This window comes from Narcine bancroftii, chromosome 3, assembly GCF_036971445.1.
Source record: "Narcine bancroftii isolate sNarBan1 chromosome 3, sNarBan1.hap1, whole genome shotgun sequence".
Classification (NCBI taxonomy): Eukaryota; Metazoa; Chordata; class Chondrichthyes; order Torpediniformes; family Narcinidae; genus Narcine; species Narcine bancroftii.
In genome coordinates this window covers 242,434,725-242,454,522 of record NC_091471.1, presented here as the reverse complement: position 1 = coordinate 242,454,522, position 19,798 = coordinate 242,434,725, and the positions used below count along the sequence as shown (strand labels likewise).

Genomic DNA, 19,798 nt, shown 5'->3' with positions numbered 1-19,798 from the left:
GGACACTCTCCATAGAGCTCCTGTAGAAGGTTGACAAATGGTGGCCGCTTCAATTAATCCCTTGAAAATTAGCATGGAAACTTCAACATTGGATCATTGCCAATTGGAAGGCAGAAAGCAATCCAATTTCTCACTACTTTTTTGCATGTGTTATGGCAGAGGTTATGATTCTAAGGGATGTGCAAAACTGGTGGCATCAAATCGGAAGCCCATTTTGTACTCTGCTTGATTAAAGCTCCATCTATTTTGATGAAAAGTAAAACATGTAAATCAATCCTATTTTGCGGACCAGTCAAGGTCAATGTCACTTCCAGTGATTCTGGAATTGTGCCCGTTTCACAACGTGAGTGGGTTCATCATATTAAATGAAGTTGAAGAAAAGTTTCCAAACATGTACAAAGTAACATGGAGTCTGCAAATTCCGGAAGCCTGACAATATTATATTTGCTTCCAACACACATGATTGTCAGCAATGATTCTTTTTTAATTCCTTCTGGCCCACTTCAATTTGTGCATTCCTCTTGGGGAACAGTAGCCCTGATTTCTTGTCCTCGAAGCCAGTCTTCATAATGAACAAGAATAGGGTATCTGACCCTGAGGTCAAATGCATCTCATCAGTAGGTTTGCCAATTCAAGACTTGAAATACAAGATGCTTTTCACTCTGCTCGACTCAAAGTTAAGGACAGATAGTTTCACCCAGAGACTGTGGAAATCCTAGTGTTACACACTAAAGATACACAGATTTATTACAGGCACAAATACATTACACACACAGTCATACTGACACACACACATATTCTCTCTCATATACAGCAACATTCCAACACAAACATACATACAGAATTACTAACTCACATACATTTACTGACACACATTTACTGCGTGCACACACACAAATGCCTACACATATGATCATTGTATGTGTGATTATACACACACACACACACACACACACAGAGAATTAGACGACGCATACTGGCAGACTGACACTCAGAAACAAGCAGGGACACACTCTCTCACACACACGTTAGTTCTTGTGGGACAAGTAAGAAAATTGAAGACATAAAATACTGGAAAAACTCAGCAGGGCAGGTATCATCTGTGGAAAGAAAAACTGCGACCCATCATTCAGATTTCCAGCATCAGAGTTTTTTTTATTTTCATAAATAGATCTAGACGGCACCCAGAAGACTATTTTCGCATCTAGCATTGAAGAGGTTAATATATTGCTGGCACACAGTGCTGATTATGTTGAGGTATTCATGCATTACAATTCAAAGAGCAGAAGAGGGCTGGCATGCTATGGGAAAGCCATGGAACATTAATCACCAACATCGCTGGTTTTTCCTGAACACAGAGGCCATGAGCCAACAACTGTTGGCAGTAAAGTAAGATTGACAAGCAGCTCAGGCAATACATAGGAGCAACAAAAGAGATGATTTAACTCTTTACAGCCTGATTCTAAAAGCAACCTTCAAAAGGGGTTTGCCAAGAAATGCCACCCGAACATCACTCTGATGGTCAAATATTACACAGTTGTTGGAGCTGGGAATTGTCTGCACTCTTATGGTTTTTGAATTGTGGTCTCTTACAGATCTACACCCTTCCCCAAAAAATCCTTGATTTTTAAATATTCATAAATATGGCATTTCCTTTATCACACTCCTCTGGTTAAGAAATAGATAAGGAATGTGAGGAGAACTGCTTCTTTCTTTCGAAGAATAGATATGATGTAGTTTAAACTGGATGCTGAAGAACTGGAATGTTACACAAAAATGCTGGGGGAAAGCTCAGCAGGTCAGGCACCATCCATGGCAAGGAATAGCCAGTCTATGTTTCAGGCCTGAGCCTTTCATCAGGGATGCCAAGATTAGGCCAACGGACCCTGAGAGGTGGCTCCTAAAGTATGGGAATTGATACATGCTTCCCAGGCACACACCATGAATCAGCGTGATGGAGAAGGGACAAATTGTTGGAGGTCATCTGTCTTGCCAATATAGAAGGCAAGACCTGTCTTGATACCTCCATGAAATGCCTGAAACCTGGCCACTGGACATGCAATTTGGGCATGTGAGAAAGTGGAAAAGTTTTGGGAAGATCAAAATCAGGTACTAAATAAAATCACAAAAAATAACATACCAAAAAATCCAGAGATCTTTCTTCTAAGTAATATAAGAAGTAAAGAACTTGGCCTCGATTTGGATGAAGCACAAAAAAGATTTATTATTAGCTGTAGCAAAAAAATGTATAATGTCAACCTGGAAATCAGAAGAGAGCCTGAGAATACAGCAATGGTACATAGAAATGAATAAATGTATTCCATTGGAAAAAATAACATATCATTTAAGAAATAACATCACAGTATTCAAACAAATTTGGGAACCGTACATGGAACACAACAGAGAGGTCCTACCACGGACCTCCACCCCCTAAAATGCAGAATGAGAAGACGAAATGAACTGACCCAGTGTGTAAAAGTAGATGACACAATTTTCTTGTTTATTTTCATTGTGTGATGACATTGTTTAATGGGTTTAATGTATATGTTGAACGTTTAGTGGGTGGGGAGGGGGGTGGGAAGGAGAGAGGGAAGGGAGGGGAGAAAATGACACTGTGCATATTCAAGAGGGAAATGTTTGTGTGTATTTTGATCAATATGGTTCATAGTGTGAAAAATTTTTTTTTTAAATTTTAAACTTGGCCACTGGGATGTTTTTCTGCATCACCAATGAATTTTGGGCAATCTTGATTCTGCATTGCTATGGTCATTAGTGGAACAGACTTCCATTTGCACTGAATATCATCTCACAATCCTAGGAAGAGTGTTAGGGATAAAATGTACAGCAAGATGGAATGAGAAGGGTTTAAAATTGCATTTTAAATTTAGACATACAGCACTAGCTCACTGTTCTTGCTGTCCTTGTACCGCTGAGTGCTCGTCTTCAGCTTCCTGTACCTTTTTCCCAATGAAAGCATAGTGAAGAGGGCATGGCCTGGGCAGTGAGGGTCTTTGTGGACAGAGGCTGTTCGTTTAAGACACCACCTCTTATAAATGTTCTCGATGGAGTGAAGCAATTTCAGCCCACGAGTCCATGCCACCCAATGACACCAAATAATCTACAATCCCAGATCGTTTTGAATGGTGGGAGGAAACCATAGCCTGCAGGGAAAACCCATGAAGACGTGGGGAGAACATACAAACTCCTTTCAGACAGTGCAGAATTCGAACCCTGATCACTGTGCCAGCATTCCGCTAACCGCTACACTAACTGTGCCATGTTGGGTAGTAAAAGTGCATGTTTGTCAAACAAGCATGAAATTTCTTGACAAGGCATTTTTCATTTTCCACACTGGGTATGTAAAGGTGCACAGCGAATTTCATCATCATCAGAATTTATTGTCACGAAATTTGTTGTTTTGTAGCAGCATCACAATGCAAATATTGTTATAAATTACATTTCAGAATAAATAAATAGTGGAATAAAATAGGAGAAAGTGAGGCAGAGTCTGTGCTTCATTGTCTGTTGGCAGAGGGAAAGAAACTGTCCTTGTGCCGCTAAGTGCTCATCTTCAGTCTCCTTTACATTTTTCCCAATGGTACCAGAGTGAAGAGGCATGGCCTGGGTGGTGAGGATCCTTGTGGATGGCAGCTTTTCTTTTAAGACACCACCTCTTGTAGATATTCTCAATGGAGTGAAGACTGGTGGCTGAGTTGACAATTCTCTGCAGTATTTCCCTGTACTGTGTTTTGGCACCTCCATAACAGACAGTGATGCAACCAGACAGAACGGTCTCTATGGTACGCCTGCAGAAATTTGGTGACATACAAAATCTCCTCAAACTCCTCCCAAAGTATAGCCACCTGGCAACCCTTCTTCATGATTGCACCAACATCCAACATGTCCTTACAGTTCACCTTTCCCATTCTCCATGGTGACTTGCTGTAATCTTTGGAATGTGAACAGCTTTTACTTGCCATTGCAAATCATGGGAACTGACTTTACCGAGAATAATTTGGCTAACTTTCCAGTACATTAAGAATTGTTTATTTGGCAGCAGTTGTACTTAAGGAGCACGCGGTACTTAAACAACAAAAAAAAAACAAAATTATTTAAAAAGAAAAACTTTTCACATTCTAGATCAGTGGTTCTCAACCTTTTTCTTTCCACTCACATATCATTTTAAGTAATCCTTATGCCATCAGAGCTCTGTGATTAGTAAGGGATTGCTTAAGGTGGAATGTGAGTGGGAAGGGAAGGTTGAAAATCATTGCCCAGACCACCAGTAGTTCCCAACCTTTTTCTTCCCACTCGCATACCACTTTAAGTATTCCCTATGCCATAGGTGCTTTGTGATGAGTAAGAGATTGCTTAAGGTGGGATGTGAGTGGAAAGAAAGAAATTTGAAAACCACTGTTTTCCTAATGGACTCGTTATGTGCATGGTTTCATAACTCCAAAAGAAATGGGCCAATGACAATTTTTCTCAAGCAAAATATTTCAGTAACAATTGGGTCTTGAGCAGTGATTCTTGACCTTCCCTTCCCACTCACATACCACCTTAAGCAATCCCTTACTAATCACAGAGCACCAATGACACAGAGAATACTTAAAGTGGTATGTGAGTTGGAAGAAAAAGGTTGGGAACCACTGCTCTAGATTCAATTGTTACTGAAACATTTTGCTTGAGAAAAAATTGACATTGGCCATTTCCTTTGGAGCTATGAAACCATGCACATAACGAGTCCATTGGGTACAATTAAAACAGTGGTTTTCAAACTTTTTCTTCCCATCCACATATCACCTAAAGCAGTCCCTTACTAATCACAGAGCACCTATGGCATAGGGAATACTTAAAGTGGTATGTGAGTGGAAAGGAAAAGGTTGAGAACCACTGTTCCAGATATAAAGAACTCTCAGTCCTTGTAATGCCCAGTTCAAGTATTTTTAAAATAACCCGTAGTTTTGATTCTAATCAATCTACTTTAATGAGGTCTCTTTGGCTTGGCTTCACGGACGAAGATTTATGGAGGGGTAATGTCCACGTCAGCTGCAGGCTCGTTTGTGGCTGACAAGTCCGATGCGGGACAGGCAGACACGGTTGCAGCGGTTGCAAGGGAAAATTGGTTGGTTGGGGTTGGGTGTTGGGTTTTTCCTTCTTTGTCTTTTGTCAGTGAGGTGGGCTCTGCAGTCTTTTCAAAGGAGGTTGCTGCCCGCCGAACAATGAGGTAACATACTGATAATTACATTATAATTGAGTAACATTAGAAAATATTTGGAGGGCAATTCATGCTTTATACTTAGCAACACTGGTGGTTGAACCTTAACTCTTAATATTTCACACAAAAACTTTTCTCTGTATCTTGAACGTACGTCACAGTTAGCCTAGTGGGCGGCACGATAAGGGTAGTGGGCAGCACAGTTAGCCTAGTGGGTAGTGTACTTAATGTAGCAGTTAGTGCAACACTGTTACAGTGCCAGCCACTGGGGCTCAAATCCAACACTATCAGTAAGGAGTTTGTACATTCTCCCTGTGTCTGGATGGGTCTCCTCTGGGTGCTCCGGTTTCCTCCCGCTGTTCAAAAATGCACCGAGGGTTGTAGGTTAATTGGGTATAATTGGGCGGCAGGGTCTTGTGGGCCAGAATGCCCTGTTATTGTGCTGTATGTCTAAATGTAACATTTAAAATATAAACCTTGTATGAGAATCAGCATCACAGCTAAATGCCTGGTGGCGAATGTCTTTACACTCTTAGGTTGGGCTCTGTATTCTCAGAGACATTTTGGACGGCGCTCTCAGACTCCTTGTGCTCAAGCAGGTTTCACACTAGCTGGGTATGTGCTGGGTCAGACATTAATCATGAACTTACCAAAATTTGTCAACATCGACTTCTTCAGCTGGAGAAATCGGAGATGAAGTTGAAGTATTGGATAAGTCTGGAAGTTTGAGGTCGTGGCTTGAAGGCATTTTAACGAAGTTGGAGACAAAAGGCCATCTGGTCAGAGAAGTCGTCATGTTTTCTATGTGAAGAATAAACCTTTAAGCTCAACTGTGCCATAAGCAGTGGAAAGAAGAATTAAATTGCAGAAACATTATCGTTGATTTTAAAAAAGCTTGATTTTCAAACTAAAAGACAATCAAAATGGAAATATACTGCAAATAGTACTTATATCAAAGAAAGGCAGAGTAAGATTTTGATTTATGATTTACATCTCAAAGTTTCTACTGAGAGATTGAATTGTTGGGGGAATTGGGAAAGGAGGTCATTTGGCAATCTTAGGGAATTATTTGATATAAGAGTAAAACATGATGCTGTGATTGAAGTAAAAACAGAACAGGTCAAACTGCGTACTTTATATGGCAAAGATAAAAGTATATAACCCATGTTTTGGGCCTGAACCCTTCATCAAGGTATGACTAAAATGTAGACAGGTGTCTGAATTTACCAGTTTCAACTGGTATAACTGAGCACATGGAAGATTAACCATTCCTGCAAGGAAATGAGAAACCTCTTCTGTGCATTAGGTACATCCAGAACAATGAACTGCTTCTGGGCACTGTTAAACCAGTTGCAGGTTTCACTGATGCATTGCACGGCAAATAAATCAATATGGCAGCAATCATATCCACAGGAAAGGTTTCAACCCAAATTGTCAACCATCTATTTCCCTCCGCAGATGTGGCCTGTCCTTCTGAGTTCCTCATTTTTAATTTGCTCTGGATTCCAACAACTGCAGTCTCATGTCTCCATGATAGAGAGCCCTGGTGTCAAAGTTTTCAGGACGATATGGACTTTATAAATGAATTTAGGAATACATGTGCATATTCTGATCTGAGCAATCACAGAAGGAAAGAGTCAACTGATGCTCGACAGGCAGGCTCAAAGGCAAAAGTTGGAAGTGCGGCTTGAGTTATGCCGTCTGTGGATTTTTGTGCTGTACAAAGTTTAAGTTTCTATAGTTTTAATTGGAGAACAATGATTAAAAGGAGAAATTGTGCACTTTTCATTGTCAATGGGAAAGCTGTTCCCAGCCTTTCTGACAAAGGGATTCTTGTTTCTTTAACCTTTTCACCCTGTTTTATGATTATTTAAGGACTTAATGTGCTGAGCTAAAATGAACAGAGCTAAATTATGATAGGACAACATTTAAAATAAGACAGCTGTCTAGATGGAGATACAAACAAAAGAATGCTTATTTGTAGCATACAGAAATGAGAATTATATCAAGTGTTGCCAATAGGCCCATTATGTTAATTTCTGTGAGGGGCATATTTACACCAATGCATTCATTCATCTATGACCATATAACAGATGTTTTTATGTTCAGATGCTAAATTATACACTCATGTCCAGCACTTCCTGTACATGGGTTCTTATTAGATAGCAAGCTTAAAGATTATCGAAAGTTCTCCAAAGAACTTGGTCTTAGGATTTAGGATGCATTGGATGTGCACTTCATATAACTGCGTGTCAGTAAAAAGGCCAACATATATCTCCTATCCCTCTCAGGCACAAACAACATGCCAAAAACTTCTACGGGTTTACTGTGGAGAGTAGTCTGCTGGTTGCATCAGTGTTTGGTACGGAGGTGCCAATGCTCAGGACAAGAAAACTCTCCAGAGCATTGTTAACTCGACCTACGACATCATGGGCACCAATCTTCACTCCATTGAGGACATTTACAAGAGCCGGTGTCTTAAGAAAGTAGCCTCTATCTTTAAGGACCCCCAACACCACGGCCATGCCCTCTTCGCTCTGCTACCATTGGGAGACAAGCACTCAGTAGCTCAAGGACGGCTTCTTCCCCACTGCCATCAGATTCCTGAATGAACAATGAACCACAGACACTGCCTCACTTTAATTTTTTTCTTTTTCTTGCACTATTTTTATTTATTTTGCAAGCTGGTTTATATAGGCTGTGACGCTGCTGCAAAACAATAAATTTCGAGACATGTTCATGACAATAAATTCTGATTCTAATTCATGTACTCTCCATATTTCATCACAGACAAAACACTTCTGAGGGATGAAGAGTTTCAGGGTCAAGTCTTGGTCCAATCAATAGAACAAAAACTATAACCTGACACTCTAAAGGGTTATGGAGGGAGTGCCAGCTTGTTGGAGATACCATATTAGACTAGTCACTACACCCTTTCTTGTGAAGGTAGATATCAGAGAGGAGCAGAGGGTCACCCTGATGTTTTGGGCAAGATCGACACTAAAACAATGGACACCATTTTCTTGCTTCTACATCCTTATATGTTATTAGGCTAGTAATGAAGCATATCAGCTGCTGTCTGAGTGGCGACACAGATCCATACCGCAGCAACAGGTAGATGGCAGATGCCATCTACACAAAACCCTGGAACATCTGGATAGCAAAAATGCATACACCAGGATGCTCTTTATAGACTACAGTTTAGCTTTCAACACCATCATTCCCTCAAAACTGATCAGCCAACTCCAAGACCTGAGCCTCAACACTAGACACCAATCAGTGCAGATTGGCAAGAACACCTCCTCCACAATTTCCATCAGCCACAGAGCCCCACAGGGCTGTGTTCTTAGCCCTCTCTCTACTCAGCTTTATACCTATGACTGTGTGGCTCAGTGCAACAACAAAATCATTTACAAATTTGCTGATAATACCACAATAGTGGGTTCCATAAAGAAAGGGGATGTGTAAGCAGACAGGAGGGAGATTGAAAACTTGGCTGAATGGTCCATCAACCTCACACTCAATGTCAGCGAAACCAAGGAGCTGATTGTTGACTTCAGAAAGGGAAAGCCAGAGGTATAAGATCAAGTGATCACTGGGGGATCAGAAGTGGAGAAGGTGAGCAAATTTAAATTCCTGGGAGTCACAATCTTGGAGAATCTCTTCAAAACCCACCACACTAATGTCATCATGAAGAAAGTACGTCAGAACCTCTACTTTCTCAGGAGTTTGCGAAGATTTGGTATGACATCAGAAACTTTGGCAAATTTCTACAGATGTGTGGTGGAATGACTGGCTGCATCACAGGCTGCTATGGGGACATCAATACTCCCAAGCCCTGCAAAAGGTAGCAGACACAGACCAGGACATCACAGGGAAAACTTTCCCCAACATGGAGAAAAATCGACAAGGAACACTGTCATCAGAGCGCAGCAGCAATCATTAAAGATCCACACCACCTGTGACATGCTTTGTTCTCCCTGCTGCCATAACAAATGAGGTATGGGTATCACAGGATTCATACCACCAGGTTCAGGAACAGCTGCAACCCCTCCACCATCAAACTCCTCAACAAAACTCAATCAGAGGCTCATTTAAGACTTTGCACATTTTTTATTACTGATTTTTTTTCTGTACTGGCACCATCAGTTTGTTTACATTTCTCTCTTTTGTACTGAACTTTTTCTTGAGTGCAATTTTACACTACAGAGAAGTAGAAATTCTTCCTGGCCCGCAGGAAAAAGAATCTCACGGTTGTATGTGATGTCATGTATGCACTCTTACAATAAATTTGAACTTGAACTTGTTTGAGTCAATGTTCAGGCCTGGGATATTCTACCCTTTTAATTCCAATGAGCTTGCAGTAGCAAAATAGAAAAGTCTTGCTCCAAGTGTAGCAGGCAACCATGATACTGTGCACCAACATGGCCTCCCTAATTAATGGAAGAATAAATGTGCATTGGAGATGGTTCAGAGAAAATTCATTCAATTGATTTCCAGGGAAAAGCATCATTCTATCAGGAATGGATTGAACAACTTGGTTTTATTTCTCATTGGGGTTTAAATGAATAAGAGATTATCCCCCCCCCCCCGCAAACATTTTGGATAGGTATTTGGATGGAAGGGATATGGAGGGCTATGGTCCAAGTGCAGATAATAGGGCTAGGCCAGTAGTTCTCAACCTATATTTGCCCACTCACATAGGGTGGGGTGGGATTTGGAGGGAGAGTAGATGAAGAATTGAATTAAATTAAAAAATTATAATTGAGATTTTCCCTGAAAACCAAGACAAGATGTTTCCACACCAAAAGCAATATTCACACATTGCTATTTGGATGTATGCACAACTTAAAACCTATTGTGTAAATCAGATGTAAATTGGGCGCCACTCACAGGCTGAAATGGCCTGTTACCGTGCTGTATTGTATGTATATATTTAAAATGTTCAAAATAACTTTTTTTTAAAGTCTAATGCAAGTGCATTTAATACAGTAGCTTCTTTATTTTCTTTATATTAGACGTGAGTGGGAAGGAGAAAATCAGCAACTAGAATCTTTGACTCATCGACGACAGTGCAGTTTGCACAGTTTAAATGCACCTCCTGATGTAACCGGCCATTTCCTGACATGTGTTAGTTATTCTTGTGAAAGATAGAGAAGGGGGAAAGAAAAATTCATGACCCTAACTTGCTTATGACTTGAGGAATGTTCCCACAGAGGGCTGCACTGGTGGAACTGAAACATGTGTTTGCGATGTGGAGATGAACTGGGCAGTTGGGAAGCTGCCAAAATGGAAAGCAACTTTGCAAGGAAAAAGAAAGAGACTTTTTTTTAAACTTTCAGGCACATTACAAGAGCACAAATTAAATTAACCCTTTTGGTCTTGCTCAGCATATTTTCTGTGGCAAAATTAGTGACCCCATAATCCTCTCTGACATGGCATGTTATTGATGAGAGTATATTGCTATATACACAAGTACAATCTATAGAGGCACCAAATTTTTTACTTACTGCAGCCATACTGTTATATAAGAAAGTTAAAAAGATGAAAGTTAAAAGATGAATGTCTGCAGGCACTGTGATTGAAGTAAAAACACTCAACAGGTCAAACAGTTACAGTTTTAAGACTGCAGGCATGTAACGGGACAATCAAGGAATTTTGTCGCTGCACGGGCAGTCTAAAAAGGAATGTGCAGGAATTTTGAGTCAATTCCTACACCGTGATTAATTTTTTCCCCAGATTTTCCTGACATTGCAGTCTAAAAAACATAAGAGTAAAGATTCCATTATTGTCATGTAATACTACATTTAGAATGTAACATACATGAAATTCTTTAACTCTGTCTACCGTAAGGCAAACAATACTCTAGTATATAGCAAAGATACATAACCAATGTTTCAAGCTTGAGCCCTTCAACAAATTGAACCTTTGATTATGTATCTTTATGTATCTTTATCTTTGCTACATTAAGTACACTGTTTGACCTAGTAAGTTTCACCACCATTGTGTTTTTATTTTTAAGTACATAAGATACTCGATGCTGGTGATGAAGTTGCTCCAATGAATGTTGAGGATGGAGCGGAGACAACGCTGTTGGAAGCGTTCTAGGAGCCGTAGGTGATGCCGGTAGAGGACCCATGATTCGGAGCTGAACAGGAGTTGTGGGTATGACAACGGCTCTGTATACGCTAATATTTGTGAGGTTTTTCAGTTGGTTGTTTTTCCAGACTCTTTTGTGTAGTCTTCCAAAGGCGCTATTTGCCTTGGCGACTTCATCACCAACATCGAAGTACTCGAGATGGCAGAGGCCGACAGCATCGAATCCACGCTGCTGAAGATCCAACTGCGCTGGGTAGGTCATGTCTCCAGAATGGAGGACCATCGCCTTCCCAAGATCGTGTTATATGGCGAGCTCTCCACTGGCCACCGAGACAGAGGTGCACCAAAGAAGAGTTACAAGGACTGCCTAAAGAAATCTCTTGGTGCCTACCACATTGACCACCGCCAGAGGGTTGATATCGCCTCAAACCGTGCATCTTGGCGCCTCACAGTTCGGCGGGCAGCAACCCCCTTTGAAGAAGACCGCAGAGCCCACCTCACTGACAAAAGACAAAGGAGGAAAAACCCAACACCCAACCCCAACCAACCAATTTTCCCTTGCAACCGCTGCAACCGTGTCTGCCTGTCCCGCATCGGACTTGTCAGCCACAAATGAGCCTGCAGCTGACGTGGACATTAACCCTCCATTAATCTTCGTCCGCGAAGCCAAGCCAAAGAAACATAAGATACTACAATTGCATACATTAAATTACTAAGACAGAATAAGAGATAAGTGTAAAGAGATAGATAAAAATATTCAGTTGGTGTTAGCTTAAAAAGAAGTGATATTTCAATAGTACAAACATTCAAGGGATCTCCATCTACCACAGGTGGTGGCTCAAGAAAGAAGCCTCTACCAAGGACTAAGGGCTTGTATCAGTGAACATTTACACCTTAATCAACTTCAATTATCAGCTCTTTAAGTGCCATTTAAGGACAGTTACAAGAGTTTTTTTTTAATTTTTTTATTTTTCACACTATGAACCCATACTGACTAAAATACATACAGACATTTTTCTCTTGAATATATAGTGTCATTTTCTCCCCTTGTTCCCCCCTCCCTTCCCTCCCTCCCTTAACCCCCCTCCCCATTTATTCAAAGTTCAATCTATATGATACATTAAACCCGTTAAATAATGTCGTCACTTAATAAAAATAAACAAGAAATGTTTGTCTTTTACTTTTACATACTGGGTCAGTTCATTTCGTTGTCTTCTCCTTCTGTCATTTTAGGTGGTGGAGGTCCATGGTAGGACTTCTCTATTGCATTTCATGAATGGTTCCCATATTTGTTCAAATATTGTGATGTTATTTCTTAAATTATATGTTATTTTTTCTAATGGAATACATTTATTAATTTTTATGTACCATTGTTGTATTCTCAGGCTATCTTCTAATTTCCAGGTTTGCATAATACATTTTTTTGCTACAGCTAGGGCTATCATAATAAATCTTTTTTGTGCTCCATCCAAATCAAGTCCAAATTCTTTATTTCTTAGAAGGAAGGTCTCTGGGTTTTTTGGTATATTGATTTTGTGATTTTATTTAATATCTGGTTTAGATCTTCCCAAAACTTTTCCACTTTCTCACATGCCCAAATTGCATGTTTCCTTTTTACAGTGAAAACAACTGTCTGATACTGTTAGGTCCCATTTATTTAACTTTTGGGGTGTGATGTAGAGTCTGTGTAACCAATTATATTGTATCATGCATAACCTCATGTCGATTGTATTTCTCATAGTTCCGGAGCATAGCTTTTCCCATGTTTCATTATTTATCTTTATGTTTAGATCTTGTTCCCATTTTTGTTTAGGTTTACAGTTTGTTTCCTCGTTCTCCTTTTCTTGGAGTTTGATGTACATGTTTGTTATAAATTTTTTAATTATCATTGTGTCTGTAATCACATATTCAAAATTGCTTCCTTCTGGTAACCTCAGACTGTTTCCCAATTTGTCCCTCAAGTAGGTTTTCAGCTGGTGGTATGCAAACATTGTATCATTAGTTATATTATATTTGTCCTTCATTTGTTCAAAAGATAATAATTTATTTCCCAAAAAAGAAATTTCTATTCTTTTCATCCCTTTTCTCTCCCATTCTCTGAAGGAAAGGTTATCTATTGTGAAAGGGATTAGTTGATTTTGTGTCAATATTAATTTTGGTAGTTGATAATTTATTTTATTCCTTTCTACGTGAATCTTCTTCCAAATGTTGACCAGATGGTGCAATACTGGTGAATTCCTATGTTGCACCAATTTTTCATCCCACTTATATAGTATATGTTCAGGTATCTTCTCCCCTATTTTATCTAGCTCTAATCTGGTTTTTCCCTTGTTTGATAAAAATCAGATAGGTATCTTAATTGTGCTGCTCTATAATAATTCTTAAAGTTTGGTAGTTGTAAGGCTCCTTGTTTGTACCATTCTGTTAATTTACCTAGTGCTATCCTCGGTTTCCCCCCTTTCCATAAGAATTTCCTTATTATTTTCTTTAGCTCCTTGAAGAATTTCTCTGTTAGGTGAATTGGTAATGATTGAAATAGGTATTGTATCCTTGGGAAGATGTTCATTTTAATTATCCTTCCTATCAGTGTTAGTGGTAAGTCTTTCCAGTGCTCTAAGTCGTCTTGTAATTTTTTCATTAATGGCTGATAATTTAGCTTGTATAGATGGCCAAGATTATTATTTAGTTGTATACTTAGGTATCGAATTGCTTGTGTGTTTGCCATCTAAATGGTGATTCTTTCTTAAACTTTGTGAAATTTGCATTATTCATTGGCATTGCTTCACTTTTATTTGCGTTAATCTTGTACCCCGATACTTCTCCATATTCCTTCAATTTCTTATGTAATTCTTTTATTGATATTTCTGGTTCTGTTAAGTATGTTATAATGTCATCTGTAAATAGACTGATTTTATATTCTTTCTTTTTTATTTTTATCCCTCTTATTTTATTTTCTGTTCTTATCAGTTCTGCTACTGATTCTATAGCTAACACGAACAGTGAGGGAGATAGTGGACATCCCTTCTTTTGTTGATCTGCTTAATTTAAATTGGTTTGATATATATCCATTTACTGTCACTTTCGCCAATGGTCCCTTATATAATGCTTTAATCCAATTAATATATTTCTCTGGTAGGTTGAATTTTTGTAGTACTTTGAATAAATAATTCCATTCTACTCTGTCAAAGGTTTTCTCTGCTTCTAAAGCAACCGCCACTGTTGGAGTTTTGTTTCCTTGTACTGCCTGGATTAAGTTAATGAATTTACAGATATTGTCCGTTGTTCATCTATTTTGAATTTAGTTTTACTATTTTTGGTACACAGTCGGCCAATCTGTTTGCTAATAGTTTAGCTATTATCTTATAATCTGTGTTAAGTAGAGATATTGGTCTATACGATGCTGGTGTTAGTGGATCTTTCCCCGTCTTTGGTATTACTGTAATTATTGCTGTTTTGTATGAATCTGGTATGTTTTGTATTTTTTCAATCTGGTTCATTACTTCCAGGAGAGGAGGAATTAATAAGTCTTTAAATGTTTTAAGAATTCTATTGGGAGTCCATCCTCTCCTGGTGTTTTATTGTTCGGTAGTTTTTTTATTATCTCCTGTATTTCTTCTATTTCAAACGCTTTTATTAATTTAGTTTGCTCCTCTGTTTGCAATTTCGGTAGTTCAATTTTAGTTAGAAATTCATCTATTTTGTCTTCTTTCCCTTAGTTTTCAGTTTGATATAATTGTTCATAGAATTCTCTGAAGTTTTCATTGATCTCCATGGGTTATATATAATTTGTGTGTCCTTTTTCCTTGATGCCAATACCGTTCTTTTAGTTTGTTCTGTCTTAAGCTGCCACGCTAGTATTTTGTGCGTTTTTTTCTCCTAGCTCATAATACTTCTGTTTTGTCTTCATTATGTTCTTCTCCACCTTATATGTTTGTAGTGTTTCATATTTTTTTTATGTGTCAATTCTCTTCTTTTAGTTGTATCTTCCTTTATTGCTAATTTTTTTTTCTGTATTTGTTATTTCCCTTTCCAACTGTTCTATTTCCCAATTGTAGTCCTTCTTCATCTTAGTTACATAACTTATTATCTGTCCTCTGATGAAGGCTTTCATTGTGTCCCATAGTATAAACTTATCTTTCACTGATTCTGTATTTATTTCAAAGTACATTTTAATTTGTCGCTCAATGAATTCTCTAAAATCCTGTCTTTTAAGTAGCATGGAGTTTAATCTCCATCTATACATTCTCGGTGGGATGTCCTCCAGCTCTATTGCCAATAACAGGGGTAAGTGATCCGATAACAATCTAGTTTTATATTTCGTTTTTTTAACTCTTCCTTGAATGTGGGCTGATAACAGGAATAGGTCTTTCCTTGAGTATGTTTTATGTCTACCCGAATAATATGAATATTCCTTTTCCTTTGGGTGTTGTTTCCTCCATATATCCAAAAGTTGCATTTCCTGCATCGATTTAATTATAAATTTGGTTACTTTGTTCTTTCTGTTCATCTTTTTTCCAGTTTTATCCATCTTTGAGTCCAAATTAAGGTTAAAATCCCCTCCTATTAGTATATTCCCTTGCGTATCTGCGATCTTCAAAAAGATATCTTGCATAGATTTTTTATCTTCTTCATTAGGTGCGTATACATTGAGTAAATTCCAAAATTCTGAATACCTCCCTTCTGGATCTATTATTTTCACTTCTATTTTGATTGGTACATTTTTATTGATTAATATAGCTACTCCTCTGGCTTTTGAATTATATGATGCTGCTGTTACATGCCCTATCCAATCTCTCTTTAATTTCTTGTGTTCCACTTCAGTTAGATGTGTTTCTTGCACGAATGCTATATCAATTTTTTCTTTCTTCAGTAAATTTAGCAGTTTCTTCCTTTTGATTTGGTTATGTATTCCATTAATATTTAAAGTCATATAGTTCAACATGGCCATTTCATACTTTGTTTATCTTTCCTTTCCGTTTCCTCATCACCACCTTCTCTTCTTATCCATTTCTGTTTTCTTTTTTTGAACACATTGTAAGACAACATTTCTAAAACATAAAATATTTCCACTATTCCCATAACTAAAATTCCTTTAACCCCAATAGTCCTTCCCCTCTCTGAGATGCCCTTTGTCTCTTGTTGGGCAACCACATCTCCCTTCTCTTTTTTTTTAAATTTTTTATTTTTCACACCATAAATCACATTAGCCATTATATACACTTTTTCTTTTTCACACATATACAGTGACTTTTTCTCCCCCCCCCTCCCTCCTCCCAAGCCACCCCCCCACCCCTCCCCCTCATCCATTTTAGGTATACAATCTAGGTTGCATTAAACCAGTCAGACAATGTTGTCATTCAACAAAAATACACCAGAAATTCTACTGAGTCCATTCTTTTCTTTCCTTCTCCTTCCATCAACTTAGGTAATGTTTGTCCCCGGTAGGTTTTCGCTATTGTATTTAATGTAAGGCTCCCATATTTGTTCGAATATTTCAATATTATTTCTTAAACTATATGTTATTTTTTCTAATGGAATACATTTATTCATTTCTATATACCATTGTTGTATTTTCAAATTATCTTCCAATTTCCAGGTTGACATAATACATTTTTTTGTTACGGCTAGGGCTATCTTAACAAATCTTTTTTGTGCATCCTCCAAATCAATTCCAAATTCTTTGTTTTTTATGTTACTTATGAGAATGATCTCTGGATTCTTTGGTATATTGTTTTCTGTTATTTTATTTAATATCTGACTGAGATCATCCCAAAATTTTTCTACTCTCTCACATGTCCAGATTGCATGAATTGTTGTTCTCATTTCTTTTTTACATCGAAAACATCTATCAGATACTGTTGGGTCCCATTTATTTAACTTTTGCGGTGTGATGTATAGTCTGTGTAACCAATTATATTGTATCATACGTAGCCTCGTATTTATTGTATTTCTCATCGTTCCAGAACATAATTTCTCCCATGTTTCCATTTTTATCTTTATATTTAAATCTTGTTCCCATTTTTGTTTAGTTTTACCATTTGTTTCCTCATTCTCCTTTTCTTGCAGTTTAATATACATATTTGTTATAAATCTTTTGATTAACATTGTATCTGTAATCACATATTCAAGGTTACTTCCCTCTGGTAAACTCAAATTGCTTCCTAATTTATCCTTCAAGTAGGATCTCAGTTGGTAATATGCCAGCGCTGTATCTCCAGTTATATTGTACTTACCTCTCATTTGTTCAAAGGATGAGAATCTACTTCCTGAAAAACAATTTTCTATTCTTTTAATCCCTTTTTTTCCCATTCTCTAAAGGAAAGGTTATCTATTGTAAAAGGGAGTAGCTTATTTTGCGTCAATATTAGTTTTGGTAATTGATAATTTGTTTTATTTCTTTCTACATGAATCTTCTTCCAAATATTGAGGATATGATGTAATACTGGAGAACTTCTATGTTGTACCAATTTTTCATCCCATTTATATAATATGTGTTCAGGTATCTTTTCCCCTATTTTATCTAATTCTAATCTCGTCCAGTCTGGTTTTTCCCTTGTTTGATAAAAATCTGATAGGTATCTTAATTGTGCAGCTGTATAATAATTTTTAAAGTTTGGCAATTGTAAGCCTCCTTGTTTATACCATTCTGTTAATTTATCTAGTGCTATCCTCGGTTTCCCCCCTCTCCATAAAAATTTCCTTATTATTTTCTTTAACTCTTTGAAGAATTTTTCTGTCAGTTGTATTGGCAATGCCTGAAATAAGTATAATATCCTTGGAAAAATGTTCATTTTAATACAGTTTATCCTTCCTATCAGTGTTAGTGGTAGATCTTTCCAATGCTCTAAATCTTCCTGTAATTTTTTCATTAGTGGATTATAATTGAGTTTATATAATTGGCCTAGATTTTTGTTTATTTGTACACCTAGGTATCTTATTGCCAGCATTTGCCATCTGAATGGAGATTCCTTCTTAAATTTTGAGAAATCCGCATTATTCATAGGCATTGCTTCACTTTTATTTACGTTTATCTTGTAACCCGACACTTCTCCATATTCCTTCAATTTCTTATATAATTCTTTTATTGATAGTTCTGGTTCTGTTAAGTACACTATCACATCATCCGCAAATAGACTGATTTTATATTCCCTGTCTTTTATTTTTATTCCTTTTATATTATTATCTATTCTTATCAATTCTGCTAGTGGTTCTATAGCTAGCGCAAACAATAAAGGTGATAGTGGGCATCCCTGCCGTGTTGACCTGCTTAAGTTAAATTGCTTTGATACATGTCCATTTACTGTCACTTTCGCTAACGGTCCCTTATATAATGCTTTAATCCAATTAATATACTTCTCCGGTAAACTGAATTTTTGCAATACTTTGAACAAATAATTCCATTCTACTCTGTCGAAGGCCTTCTCTGCGTCTAAAGCAACTGCTACTGCAGGTGCTTTATTTCCTTCTACTGCATGAATTAAGTTAATAAATTTTCAAATATTGTCTGTTGTGCGTCTTTTTTTGATAAATCCAGTTTGGTCTAAATTTACCATTTTCGGTACCTGTTCTGCTAATCTGTTTGCTAATAGTTTAGCTATTATCTTATAATCTGTGTTTAGCAAAGATATTGGTCTATATGACGCTGGTGAGAGTGGATCTTTCCCTTGTATTAGTATTACTGTAATTATTGCTGTTTTACATGAATCTGGTAAGCTTTGTGTTTCATCAATCTGGTTGATTACATCCAGGAGGGGCGGAATTAATAAGTCTTTAAATGTTTTGTAGAATTCTATTGGAAATCCATCCTCTCCTGGTGTCTTATTATTTGGTAATTTTTTTATTATCTCTTGTATTTCTACTGTTCCAAATGGTTCTGTTAATTTATTTTGTTCCTCTATTTGTAGTTTTGGTAGTTCAATTTTAGTCAAAAATTCATCTATTTTCCCTTCTTTCCCTTCGTTTTCAGTTCGGTATAATTGTTCATAGAATTCTCTAAAGTTTTCCTTAATTTCTTTTGGATTATATGTAATTTGTTTGTCTTTTTTCCTTGATGCCAATACCATTTTCTTAGCTTGTTCTGTCTTAAGCTGCCATGCTAGGATTTTGTGCGTTTTTTCACATAGTTCATAATATTTCTGTTTTGTCTTCATTATATTCTTCTCTACCTTATATGTTTGTAATGTTTCATATTTTATTTTTTTATCGGCCAATTCTCTTCTTTTAGTTGTATCTTCCTTCATTGCTAATTTTTTTTCTATGTTTACTATTTCCCTTTCCAACTGCTCTGTTTCCTGATTATAGTCCTTCTTCATCTTGGTTACATAACTTATTATTTGCCCTCTAATGAATGCTTTCATTGCATCCCATAGTATAAACTTATCTTCCACTGATTCCGTATTTACTTGAAAATACATTTTTAATTGTTTTTCAATAAATTCTCTAAAATCCTGTCTTTTAAGTAGCATGGGGTTTAATCTCCAT

At 37.4% G+C, this 19,798-nt stretch overlaps 1 protein-coding gene across 1 annotated transcript in view; it reads right to left on the bottom strand.

Annotated features, from left to right (window-relative positions):
- notch3 (notch receptor 3) overlaps positions 1–5,970 on the bottom strand; it is a 298,038-nt gene extending 292,068 nt beyond the window's left edge. The window contains exon 1 of the mRNA XM_069927329.1: positions 5,869–5,970. Coding sequence (XP_069783430.1) covers positions 5,869–5,884 — 16 coding nt within the window. The 5' untranslated portion in view covers positions 5,885–5,970. The remainder of the gene's footprint in view (positions 1–5,868) is intronic.
- Positions 5,971–19,798: the final 13,828 nt, after the last annotated feature.